Source organism: Diadema antillarum, unplaced genomic scaffold, assembly GCF_040938485.1.
Source record: "Diadema antillarum isolate AM-2024a unplaced genomic scaffold, OU_Dant_1.0 seq00000858_RagTag, whole genome shotgun sequence".
NCBI lineage: Eukaryota > Metazoa > Echinodermata > Echinoidea > Diadematoida > Diadematidae > Diadema > Diadema antillarum.
In genome coordinates, this window is record NW_027271729.1 from 430,346 (window position 1) to 444,557 (window position 14,212).

A 14,212-nucleotide genomic window follows, 5' to 3' on the forward strand; every position below is an offset into this window, starting at 1 on the left:
TTGGGCAGAACGCAAACTAAAGGCTGCCTACAGACACAAGACCTTTTGTACAGGAAGAGCAGCAATCATAATATCTTTGTAAATGCAATGTGTAGGCATTATGAAAACCAAAACATGAGGTACAATGACAATGAATGACAGTATTTTTGAATGTACTCCAAATTACAGCTTTCAAAATTGCATTCAAGCCTCTCTCAGAACTTTGCAAATGGAGTCCATTTTGTCATTACCCTTGCCTGCATGTACCTGCATTCTTGCACGATTACAGAGTGTTCACCCAGTCACCAACCATAGTGTGGTAAGACTCTGTACGAACACAGATTCAATCACAAGATTCGCTTGACAAAAATGCCTCCAATGTCCCTTGACCTCCTTGCCCCTCCCCATCCCCCCCCCAAAAAAAAATAAATAAATACAAAATAAATAGATCACAAGATACGCTGGTACATAACTGAGCAATTCAAGTTTAAAAGAACTTGTTGCAAAGATGAATGTCCTCACAAGTTCTATTGAACGCAGAGCACACAAATGACAACTATCATTCCAACAAAGAAGACATACAAATATTTTGTGGGCTTGAGTGCATCATTCAGATCTTTAACTTCTCAGTCCCCTCAACGTCCATCCAAACAATACTGTCAGCAGAGCCTCCTGTGCAATGCATATGGCACATGAATCACAACTACCCCATCTGATCTGCTCCATATTAGCTGATCTAATATTCTCTCATGACTTAAATTTGTGCAGAATGCAAAAAAAATATATATATACACACTGTAGTCAATGCTTTTATAACTAAATTTGGCATGTTAATAGTCTATTAATGCTTGAAATCCACAAAGATGCTGAATTCATTTTCCATTCCTGTCAATTTCTGAAATAAGGTGCATAAGACAGAAGCGTAAAAGCGCATTCCTCTTCCAACAGTTTTATACTCTGTCACACTTTGCACGTGGTTTGGTATAAATTCAGAGGTATCATCCGCGAAATTGACAATCCCCTTGATTTGACATGTAGGGCTTGGAAAGAGATGATCATACGACTACAAGAGACTATGTCAGTCAATGGCAATGTGGGCATTTGTCAATATCTAATAAATGAGGCAAGATGCCACATACCAACTGGGCTACTAAACACTGCAAGCCAGCATTTTCATTGTATGGGCAGTACAAAGGGAGGAATGTTTGGATGTTTCCGTCTTTCTTTCTTCCAGATACATAGTGGTATACCTACAACATATCATTAAGTAAGAAATAATTCCATGCACTGCTTGAAAAATTTGTAGATTTTTCTTTGTCTCCCCAAAAAGTTTATTTAATACACCATTGCCTCAAGCTTCTCATCTTGGAGATATTTAGCATGGTTTAATAATTTCATGTGCATTATGTATACAAAACCAACTTGGACTTTGTGATATCCCCTTGCAGCTATGGTCAAAGTCCATATAATGCACAGCCAATGATTTGGTAATCCCCCTCTCCTCCTCCTCCCCCCCCCCCCCCCCACCCCACCATGGACCAAGGATTAGTCAGTGCAAAGCATACTCCATCCAGCTAAATCTCAACTTTTCCATATAATTCTAGCCATGTGGCACCTTGTGCATCAGATACTCCAGGAAAGGAGTGAACTATACATATACAATGGAAAGGATATTATACATCAAACACAGGCAAAAACAAAACAAACCCTAACTCACTGAACATATCGTACCATCAACACACGGTGACATCACCTGCTCCAAAGTACATCTGGCTTCTGTACTTCACACTTTGGATGTACAGGTATGCAAATTGTGCCTAAAGACTACCACTACTAATGACATAGTGATATTTCTCTTCTTATGCTTATTTCTTTCTTTGTGAAAAAGAAAAAAAAATATTACCAATAAAATCTGCAGCTATATGATTACATCCATATTCATTAAAAAATATATCACACATCAGCCATTTCGTAACTAGCAAAATTAATGAACACATTTACACAAAAGACAGAGGACTAGGGAACCTTTCTGTCACTGTCATAAATCCCATTTTATTCAGTCAGTATCAAAAACTATTCACAAATTACAGGATTGTACCATAAACACACAGATAGATAGTAATTACTACAATATAGCTTCTTTCTGTTGTTGCTTTTTTTCTACATAAGACAAAACAAAGTGTGGAGGAAAAAGACATAAAAAGGAGATACCATAGAAATATATTACTACGAAGTGTAATTACAAGCAAACATAAATGCTGGCATTCTTTGTTTGTTTTGGTTGTTCTATCAAATACAAAATCCTGACTACAGTAGAATTTAAGATGACTTCAGCATTTGGTGGAAGGTGAAATGCTTACTTAAAAAAAAAAATAACAAAAAAAAATAATAAAATGAATTGAAAATCACTTTTGTCTGTTTGCATTTCTTTTCCAGCGTATATGCCTAGCATGAAATTTAGAGCTATAAGGACTTTACAATGTGATTAACACAATTAACTACAGACGTTTCTATCAAATACCAAAGAAGAAGGGTTTGCTTGTTGCTACATACTTTCTTTTCAGTTATAAGTTTATGCACGAACCTAATCATCCAATGAATATAGTGACGAGCGTGCACTGTTCCTTACCTTTGCTTCTCACAAGTGTACGGTTAATCCTTGTGAAGATAAGTCCAATCACTTTTTTAAAAAAGGGGAAAAAAATCCTTTCACAAGATTGGCTTGAGTTCCATCCACTGCACACTGGTAAACAGAAAATGGAGGCTTCAAACACACTTTCCCAGGACTTGTGGTCAAACTTGAGACTACGAGTTCATTTCAAGTTCAATCTGATTACGTTTTTCGCTATGGGAACTTTGGACGCGACAGGAACGGGGGATGACATATCCGGCAGTTCTCCGCTCGGAACTCTCTGTGAGGTTCATGCCAGAAGAAGGCAAGAAAGGAAGGAAAAACAAATGGAAAGAGAGAGGGAGAGTATGTGTGCAACCACGAGTGAGTTTCATTGACGCTTCACTTTTGAGAAAATGGCATCACGCATTCAACTTCTGCTGAATTAGCTGCAAGGCTAGACTGTGGGTTCAATCATGACATAACCGATTTCATTCTGCAAAGGGTATAGGGCGCATTATTTTTCCTCAGCTTGTCAAATTACTCCAAACTCCACCATTCGGCAGACATTAGAGCTTCCTGGCGCTACTTCAAACATTTCTGTATCAACTGTAGGCCTTGGCTTCCAGCTTTTTAAGTTTACAAATGCTGGATACAGATATCAAATGGTCAAATATAACATAATTTTTTTCAATCAAAGGAAAAATGTACCAGATGTTGCTAGATTTCACTTGAATATTAAACATCATTCGAATGTGACAAACAAGGGTCAATTTTTCTAGAGGAATACGAAATATGGAATTTCAAGCTCAAAACAATTTGGCACTACTCAGAAATTATTGAGGGAACTGAATGTTTCTGGATCAACGTATTGAACCTAATACCTACAAACACTTAGTAAGCTCCACACAAAGCCTAGGAGGATTTCACAATCTCAGTGGCAATGGGTTGAAAAGTCTAGTGTAAGTGAATTTGATGGCTCCCCCCCCCCCCCCCCCACCCCCAGCAGATTCAAAACCAAGGGAAAAGACACTTTCCAATAATCCCATCCTTCAAAGCCAACTTAATTGTTACAGCGCATGGGTTGGTTTAGCTCGTCCGCCAATATTTCACCGAGCAGGTGGTGTTGATGATAACGCAATGCCCTGCCCATAGCGCAACTGTGTCCATTTCTCGATATGACACACTCATGCTTAAAACAGCACAGCAGGATTGTGCAGTTATGCATCCAGTACCTGAATTGGCACAGGAATCACACAAATAATAGCAACGTAAAATTTGGTTCATTGACTTAGAATCAGAAGTGTTCCATTTACCCTGGTGAAAGTGAATAAACCCTTGCTTTGCCCAACTACATGTAGCTGTAAAATACACCAATTCATATAGGCAGGGCTCGACACTAACTTTTTTATTTGGTGGCCCGATGGGGCCACCAAAATCCTCAATTTCAAATTTTTGGTGGCCCGAGAGAAAAATTTGGTGGCCCCGAAAAACAATAAAAAAACCATTAAAAGTCCTGTTTTTTTTAATGAGTCAAATATCTAAGTTTTATCCAGTCATAGCAAGAATTGGAAGTCGGACATACATCTAACGTTACTCATATATAAACCTCAACAAACTCGCAACACTCACTCTCAGGCACTCATTCAGTCCTTTTCATCCATCCTTTAAACAAATATAACTGCTAATTTCCAGCGCAAAAAGTTACGAATTAATTGATGTACTTTTCAAAAAATTTTGGTGGCCCGAGGCGGGCCACCAAATTTGCCCTTTTTAAAAATTTGGTGGCCCGACTTTCAATTTTGGTGGCCCCGGGCCACCAGGCCACCGTTAGTGTCGAGCCCTGATATAGGTATTGGTCAAAAGTGAATGCTCAGTCTGAAATGTGTGCAATGAAACTCGCTGAATTTGTTCAATTTATAATTGCCTTGGTGACAAGCAGAAATGTAAGACAAAATCTACTCCACAGACAAAAAAGAGAAGGGTCACTGCATTTAACTTCTTATGGATATAGTTGGTAGCAACAACAACAAAACAAACCCATTACACCTCTCTGGCTTAGACCACAAAGTCTTTTAAACTAAAGTTTGAGATTCCAGTCTGTTGAGTTCACTGAATCTGGTACTTGCTTAAATGTACATTCTTCACCTTTTCAGTGGAAAAACATTAACAAATCTAAATTACATATCTTCTCCATTCAAAATATGATAATACTATATCATAAATAATGACAGAAACCCCCCCCCCCCCCCCCGAAATTACACCATACCTGACACTAACTGAACCTGCAATTCAAAACTTGAACAGAAAAAAGTAATGTTCACTGGCCATTTACCTGTCGTATCACTAATCGAGGTAGTGCTTGAGGATTACAGGCATCTTCACTCTGCTGACCATTCTGTTGCGTAAGAAAATCAGATCGAATGCAAATCCTGAGCATAAAGGTGTATCAGATATTAAAACAAAGCTGGGAAAAGGTTGTAATATCACTGAAGCAAATATTGTTAGCTTTGATGATACAGAGTTAAAATCTTCTGACTCCTGTTCAGTTGTTTCTTGTGGAGAGTACATTACGTTGCAAAATGTAGCAATGACAAGCATTTTTACTGAAGACTGGAACCTGAAGCACAAAACGTACGCAAGGAATATGTATCTCAGGGCATTATGAATCTCTTTTTGCTTATTCAATACAAAACCAACAAAAAGATCACACACCTGATTTTACATGAGGATGTGAATGTAGGTGAAATGGGTCAACTTAGTCAATCTTTAGTTATAAATATTTTCTGAAGGAGCAATTCTTCTACGTTATTCTAAAGTTTGGGATCATAAAGTGAATGGGAAATTGTGCTTTTAGCAGTTTTTCTAGAACATGTTTTTGTAGAATAGTGTGATTACGTATGTCCTAGAGGCCTTCTTTCAGTTCTTAAAACCCTGTACACACTCTTCACTTTCAACTCTAGTAACTTTTGAAAGGATGATGACACTGCATCTCAAGTTGGTATTAGTCATGAACAGAATGTGCTAATAGAGCATGCTCGATTTCAACTTAATCAGATAATCCCTTCATTGTTGTTGCTAAGGAGTTTTACATCCTGTTTTTTTATCCCATTCATTGCACAGACCACAGCTTGGTAAGATTAAGCGCTTGAATAGACCCTGTCCTTCAGAGCCTCTTTTCTCAGTACTAACTTTTAGAGAGTGTGTGCTACAGTATTCTTTCTATCATTTTTTTTTTTCAATAGGTTAGGAGAGTTCATTTGAGTTGAGCTATACATCAATTTACAGCTGAAAGTCTGCTCTTTCAGAATCTGCCCTCGACAAAAAATCCCATATCTGGCCACTTTTTTTTTTATTTCGTGATGCAGGGTCACAAATGATCTCATACCCAACAAGCAATGTCCCTACCTCACTGCAGTCAGTTGTCAGCTGGGTGGGTTCTCCGCCCCCCTTGAAGCCGTTGTCCGTCTTCAGCTTCTTGGGAGGGGACTCCGACGTTGGCACTGGAGAGGAAGGGCGCTTGAATGGCTGGCTGTCTTCCGATGGTTGGGCTTCCCCTTCCTTGGTGACCTGGTCGTCATGGCCTGCTGTAATCTCCTCCTCCTCTTCCTCCCCTTCCGTCTTCACTTTCTTGGAAGGAGATTCCGTGGGGATGGGGGTTGGGGACGACGGGCGCTTGAAAGTTTGTGAGGGCGCTTCTGGCTTTTCGGGATGATCCATTGGTCCCGTGACCTCAATGACTGGTACCTGGGGATCACTCGTAGTAGAGATTTGTTGTTCCTGCCAAATAATATTTTACATGTTGTTACACAAGAATCAATCATGGCATAATGGTCTTTGCAGGGTATCTTGTAATTGAATTCTGGACCCTTTTATGATATCTTTATTCAAGTTGCCGAACCTGTGTGCAACAAATCAACTGATGGAGAAATTTTGGAAACCCTACGGTCTGGAGGGAAAGAAAAAGAGTCCAGTCCAATTACTCTTGGCTACCAACTTTCCCTCAGAATTTTGGGGAGAGTATGTGTGATTTTCAAGTGCATGAACTTTTGACCTCAGTCATCAGCTGAGAGAAATTGGTCTGGAGCATTTATTTTTTCTTGGGATCACAGGTTCTTGGGATCACACCACCACCCAACTTGACAAATTCAGTGTGGTTTCACTGCTGCCTTGGCGAATATAAATACCTGGTATTGTAAATAGAGTCTAAAATCTAGACGAAGTATCATGTGAAGTTAGCTCTCAGTTGCAAAACGATGAAGACAGCTCCAGCTGAAATATCATATTTGCTGATATCTCACGAAGTAATTACATGACAGAAATCATTTTCAACATGAAAAAGAAATAATGTTTGCTAACCTTCTAAGTACCGGTAACTGAAGATAGGTATATCACTTAAGAAATGTAAACAATGAAATTCAATGTCTTTTCACAACCTACATACAGTGATAACAAATGAAATCTTTTCATTTTTATTGACAATGAGAAATCTCCCAAAGAAGAGCTCCCCTTAGTCTCTTCCAAAAATATACTTCGAAAATAAAGCACTTTGACCTCCACACAAATATCATAAAAGAACAAAGTCTGTATGAAACTATCACCGAAAATATTTGTTCTCTGTAATGTCAATCTAACATACAAATGTGCATAACAAACAGTAAATAGTGTTTGAAAGGGATACAGGGAGTTTCCTTGCAAAATATTGTAAAAGTGGAAATTTTCGCAGAGTTGAAATTTTCGCACATTTCGAACAACCAGAAACCAGCGCAAAAATAAAAGCACCTGAATATTTTTCTTGCCATATGTTCCAGTAGTTCATGTGTTGATTCCACAGAATTAAAAACATGCAAAACTCATCTTACCCGGCTGAGCACGAAAAAATAGTCGCGCGAAAACATCCACTTTTACAGTAACAGTTACTAAGCTTCATTCATCATGTCACAAATGACTATACACTACTCACTTTCCAGAGGATTCACACTTGTATGGAATACGCTCGGGTTACAGCTCACCTGAGATGATGGTTCTTCTGTCTTTGGTCCTTCGACGCCCACTTCAGTACTGGTTTGCTCCACGGTGGGCTGTGTCCTGCTCGACTTGGGGGACTGAAACACCTGGGGTGGCTCCTCACCCTCTCCTTGAGTGTCTGGCGAGTCGGCTTGGCCCCCAGACGGGTCCAATTCGGTGGATATGACGTTGGGGCTGTCGCGGCCCTGACGCTCCATGCTGGTGGTGGAAGGGGAGGGTAGGGTGGGCGAGGCACCGTAGAGGAACTCGTCATCACTGATGCTGCCTTGAGTTCTGAACGGAGATGGGGTGAGGCGCAAGGATGGTGCGTCGGAGGAGGAAGAGTTCTTGGGGGTGTTCCCCCTGCTGCCGCCATCAGTGGACGGGAGGGACTTCTTCTTACTTTTCAGCATGCTGGCAGGGACATACTGGCTCAGCTGTTTCCTGGTGTGTAAACATAGGGTAAATCATTAAATGAGAGAATAAAAAAGAAAAAGAAAAAAAGAAACCTTATCTTTTCCTCATCATACTAAATCAAATATTCTCAGGGAATCTGATTAATCTGAGTTGATATCTCTGTTATATCATTTGGAGCAAAAACAGCACTCCAATGAGTCACCGTGATAAACTGTTTTCAAGACAAAGCCCCCCCCCCCTCCTAAAAAACAAACAAACAAACAAACAAACAAAAAGTTGTCTTGTTATCAAACACTTGTATAAAGACCTTATCAGCATTAAATCTAGTTTGCATTGCACACTGCAAAATGTCTTACCAACAAAAGGAAGAACAAGGAAAAGTAGAAATTACGCAGTGCGTAACATATGTCCCCGCCGGAAGTAGCATTTTGTAACAAAATGTGCAATATAGGTAAAAAATCAAGGTCAAAGGTCAAAGAAGTCAAAGGTCAAAATTCTGTGTAGAAGTTTTGAAGCCCTCACCTAGTGCCATCACATAAAGCAAATGGAATCGAAATTGGGTTAGAAATGGCGAAGGAGTAGCATTTTGTAGCCAATGTACAATATAGGTCAAAAATCAAGGTCAAAGGTCAAAGAAGACAAAGGTCAAAATTCTGTGTAGAAGTTTTGAAGCCCTCACCTAGTGCTATCACATAAAGCAAACGGAATCGAAATCGGGTTAGAAATGGCGAAGGAGTAGCATTCTGTAGCAAAATGCACAATATAGGTCAAAAATCAAGGTCAAAGGTCAAAGAAGTCAAAGGTCAAAATTCTGTGTAGAAGTTTTGAAGCCCTCAACTAGTGCCATCATATAAAGCAAACGGAATCGAAATCGGGTTAAAAATGGCGAAGGAGTAGCATTTCGTAGCAAAATGTACAATATAGGTCAAAAATCAAGGTCAAAGGTCAAAGAAGTCAAAGGTCAAAATTCTGTGTAGAAGTTTTGAAGCCCTCACCTAGTGCCATCACATAAAGCAAACGGAATCGAAATCGGGTTAGAAATGGCGAAGGAGTAGCATTTTGTAGCAAAATGTACAATATAGGTCAAAAAATCAAGGTCAAAGGTCAAAGAAGTCAAAGGTCAAAATTCTGTGTAGAAGTTTTGAAGCCCTCACCTAGCGCCATCACATAAAGCAAACGGAATCGAAATCGGGTTAGAAATGGCGAAGGAGTAGCATTTTGTAGCAAAATGTACAATATAGGTCAAAGGTCAAGGTCAAAGGTCACGACTGAAATTCTGTGTAGAAGTTTCAAAGCTCCCATGTAGTGCTATCATATAAAGCAAACAGAATCAAAATTGGCTCATAAATGACAGAGAAGTAGCAAATTGAAGATTTTGATCACACACGGACGCACACACGGACACACGGACACACGGACACACGGACGGACGGACGGACAGACGGACGGACACACGGACACACACACGTACGGAGCCCGTTTCATAGTCCCCTGCTCGAACTCGTTCGGCGGGGACAAAAAAACATAGAATGCACTAGCAGTATGAAACAATGGTGATGGTGTAACAAAGTTACTTGAAGAACATTATCCAGCATTCAGCCTGCGATCTTTGGCTTTGCAGCTTGTGACCCCTCAGATGAAGTGGCCATTGCTATTTTCAATTTGCCCCAAAAGGGCAATTCACTCCCACTGGCTGGTAATTTATGAGCTAGTCAACATAGTCCACAAGGTCATGCATCTTTCCAGTGATTTAATCCCACTAATGATACAAACCCAGCGCTCTCCTACACCATTATTTCACTGACAGAGCTGTTACTTTATTGTGAATATAAGACTAGCAATGCACTATCATTCCTTCGAGTGAAAGGGAATGCTGTTAGCCTGCCTGTACAGAGTTCAATCCCACCTCTTGACATGTTTGGCCTCAATCTTCATTCCCTCCTGGAGGAGTTTGATGTTGACTGACATGCGGTGCACCGTGTTGACAAAGAACTGAATGTCCAGGGTCAGGTTCACATTCGTTGATGGGCCGAGCGGCTGGAACTCCAGTCCAATGAACCACAGCGTGGAATACTCATCGGGCCTATTTTTGTTTTGGGTTTTAGTTGTTGTTATTTTTTGGGGGGGGGGGGGATAAAGGATTAAAAACATGAGCTTTATTTTTCAGTTAGACTGATGTCAAATCCTCACAAATATTACATTTGATATGGCAATCAAGATGCCCACAAGTACGACAAAACAAGAGCATCTGGGGGTTTTACAATCACCTGAGCTTCCCATCTGGGTTTTACAATCACCTGAGCTTCCCATCTGGGGTTTTACAATCACCTGAGCTTCCCAATTGATTCAAAGTAGACACAAACTTTGTGTGGTATCCCATAATGCATACCTGCCAACCCTGAGACTTAGTAAATCTGAACAAACAAAGAAAAATTACTCAAAAATCTTAACTTTCATAAATTTCATACACTTTACTATTAACAGATAGCTCCAAAAAATCAGAACACACTGAAATTAATGCATTTTCTTTCAGAGAAAAATCTGAATATTCAGATTAAAACTAAACAGTTGGCAGGTATGCATAATGGTATGTGACTGACTAGACTGTAGCCACCTCTTCGAGCGCACCAAAAAACAAGTTACTACCTATTATACTATACCAATAAATAGAGGCATCTACAAGTACAATATTTAACCTGTATTTCTGGGTAGAGAGATGATGGTTTGAACTTCAGTGCTTTGAAGAGTATTTTAGAGCAACAACGACTCCTGGGGCTGGAGAAAATCTCTCAAAGTCACACACTTACAACTCTTCCCAATGGCCTGATGGGGGTTTACTTGTATCACTCAAATATAAATGTACCTCCTCATCCGAGGAATGATTCCTGCCAAGATCAATACAGTCCGACCTCTCCTATCCGGACATGTCGGAACCGGCGCTCATCCAGATATTTAAAGGTATCTGGCCAGATATGGTAGACTCTGTGTTTATACACGCAGCTGCCTACTTAATGGTAGCTACATGTACATGTACTGCATACGCTGTTATTTTCGCCTACAGATATTTTCTCGAATAACGAGGTCATAGACATTTTCACGCGATGTTGTTTTCGTGAATCGATGCCGACGCTTACGTTAATGCTCTATTAACACAGTACATGGAGACATTTTCGCGTGTTGTTGAATTCACGATCCAACTGAGATTCGCGAAATTCGCAAAAATTAAACCCTCACGAAAATAACAGCTTATACAGTATTAATTTTGCGTGAACATGTCACGTCCTCATCAGCTGGTCTGCATTCAGAATTCTCTGATAATTTGCTCAATGAATGATCGCCTGTACCGGGCCCTGATTTATGAAAACTTTTCTGTCCATGTTCTTGCAGTGATTTGGGGGTAGTGAATGTCTGAATGCATGTTATTAAGATGAACATTAGATGTTATTAGGAATAATATATACAACTGTAATTCATGTGAGTTTGTGTAGGAATTTTTGAGTTTGAAATCCCGCTTTTCCCCGTAATTATCAGATTGAAAAAAAAAAATCACGCCGAGATGGCATCCGCAAAAAAGAGAGATGCGGATAAAGGCAGGCCAGATAGGAGAGGTCAGACTGTATAGCCTTTGGCTCTGGTGAGCCACAAAGCAATTAACGTATCTCACTGCCTGGGTTCATCTCTGCACTAAAAACACATCTCAACAGAACATGCCCATGCTGAGAATGACATGCTTGGATTGAAAGGGACTCACTTTTCCTCCTCCGATCCAGCTTCTGGGCTTTGTGATATGGACTTGGGGTAGACATGGGCCAGCTTGATGTGTGGATTTCTCTCCAGGTTACCTACCAAGACTCTGATCTTGGATTCCACCAGACCAACCCTGTTGTACAAAAGTTTCAAAGCATACAGATAAAGCAGCACAACATTTGTGCTATGCACACACCCTGGATATTTGTCACAAAAAAGGCTTAACATTAGGTTTGATTGCTATAGACATTACAAGCTTGTAAATACACCACAAAATATTATCTTCAAATGCATATAGTATTCTGTCATGACCCAACCTTTCCGTTTTTAGAATAGTCATTCTTTTTTTGTTTAAACATTAAACTGTAAAGAACATAGCATTTTGCTTCCCTATACAGTCACATTGCTATGGCATGTGCTGTTTAGTGTAGTAGTATACCAGTAGAAAAGTTTGATGCAGGAATTCACACAAATTCCTACCACATCTTCACTCCAGACAGTGGGTGGGCAGGCCATAAACCATTTTATGCACAATGACAAATGAAGGTCGTGTGCATATTCCACACATCAGAAGAATGTATCTCATACAAAGTTGTTTTAATGTTAACTTTCATGGGCATTGTTATGTGGCTTCTACAAACCTCTGTGCAGAATGTTATGCATTTCAGCAGTTGCTTTACACCCTTTGTGTGTGTGTGTGTGTGTGTGTGTGTGTGTGTGTGTGTGTGTTGAATTTGCACTAGATGACCTTAAGGTTGAAGATGGTGTTTTTTATTTTAGCTTTTATCATCAGTGGCTATTCAATTGCAGCACATTTAAAACAGTCCTATGTGTTTGTGGGCAACTCAAATAGCAGCAAGAGCATGATGTCCTCACCACTTGAGATGATGGTCTTCGTTCCCTGCACTCGCTATTAAGACTATGTAGTGTCTGTGGGGGAACAAAAAGGAAAACAAAAATCATGCATACATGTTCTCAGCAGGAGAGAAGAGAATCCACATATAGAAAGAGATGTTCCTTAATGGTCATTCTTTCAACAGAAAAAGATGATTGCTGTCTAGGTGAAAATAAATAACAAATAGATCCTAACACAAATTGTTCAAACACAGTCTACAAGCACTTGCAAGGCTTGAAGGTAACATTAAAACAGAAACATGTAATGTGGGGACATTGTTAAAATCAGGAACAACTTTTCCAACCTCGCTTTTTAGTTGCAGATTTCATTCCATCTTTGTATTAGATAAGTAACTGAAGACTGAATCACCAGCTAATTTCCTTGTACAGTCAATTGATATAAGAGTTGAAATAAAAAGCTCTGGTAGCATGAGAGGCAAACATGTAAGCCTTATGTAAAGCTATACACACAGAGTGGAATGCTCTTTGGCTCGAACTTCTACAAATACTGCAAGTATGGAATGATAGGACCATCATGCAGCCGCTCTTGAAAAACCTGTATTGGCAATTTGATTGCTAAGGCAAAAACCTCAAAGTACAAATTTGATTTCCTTTTTGAACAAAATTTTTAAAAAGGTATGTATTGCTAAGGAATGATAACAATCAAAGTACACTCGTAAGTAAATATACAAATAATACACAGGTGAGAGTGCGTTATTGGAGATGCAGCACACTCGAGGGTATTTACAATTGTGAAACATGCACTAGGCGAAGCCGAGTGCATGTTGCACTACATTGTAAATACCCGAGAGTGAGCTGCATCTCCACTAACGTCACGAACTTAAACTTGTGTATTATTTGATTTATAAAATGGGTCGAAAACTAACAGCATTTTTCATGTACCTTTGTGGGTCAATACCAGTCAGCTACATTTAGCACTCGCTCAAAAGTCAAGATGTCTGAAGATGTTTGTCCCAAACATTTACGCACGTCACACTCGGAAATCCCACACATATAAGTAGGGTGTCGGATCGCGCCCTTCCTACCTTCGGACCATTTTGCGCCCTATCTCACAACACGCAACTCCCATAGGACGCTGTGCAAACACGAGGTGCGCCGATTTTGGCAAGCGATTTTGAGCCGGATTTCGCCTTTATTGCATTTTCCACAGTCGATGCCGACATCAAATCCTCACAAATTTGGTATCATATGAAAGAAGAAGTTTGTTTCCACATTGTATAAGAGCGCTGGTACATGAATCCTTCAATAAATTGGTGTAAATGTCGTTAGAAACACGTTTATCCCCATATCTCAGCGTCTGCTTCGGTACTTGCACCAGCGTGTAGCATGTCAGTAGTTTAGGATATGCTGAATCCAATGGTGTGGTCAGTTTTTCGCTAGCTCCTTGTCTTCGACTGTGGATTTTGCCTAGAAAGCACCCCTTGCAACAATTTTTCGGCTGCAGCGAACGCTTTCGGCGTGGCTTCGTATGCAAGGATCCATGGTAACTTTCGCGTATTGGGGCTCATGCATATTTAAATTCAACACGCAACGCAG

General features: G+C 40.0%; 1 protein-coding gene across 1 annotated transcript in view; it reads right to left on the minus strand.

The window, feature by feature from the left end:
• Positions 1-2,219: 2,219 nt before the first annotated feature.
• The window catches only part of LOC139740536 (poly(A) polymerase beta-like), a 29,818-nt gene continuing 17,825 nt past the window's right edge, over positions 2,220-14,212 (minus strand). The window contains exons 12-18 of the mRNA XM_071651125.1: positions 12,638-12,691; positions 11,766-11,894; positions 9,921-10,097; positions 7,603-8,041; positions 5,999-6,370; positions 4,926-4,988; positions 2,220-2,891 (exon numbers count right to left, since the gene is read on the minus strand). Of these exons, the coding sequence (XP_071507226.1) occupies positions 2,793-2,891; positions 4,926-4,988; positions 5,999-6,370; positions 7,603-8,041; positions 9,921-10,097; positions 11,766-11,894; positions 12,638-12,691 (1,333 nt within the window). The 3' untranslated portion in view covers positions 2,220-2,792. The remainder of the gene's footprint in view (positions 2,892-4,925; positions 4,989-5,998; positions 6,371-7,602; positions 8,042-9,920; positions 10,098-11,765; positions 11,895-12,637; positions 12,692-14,212) is intronic.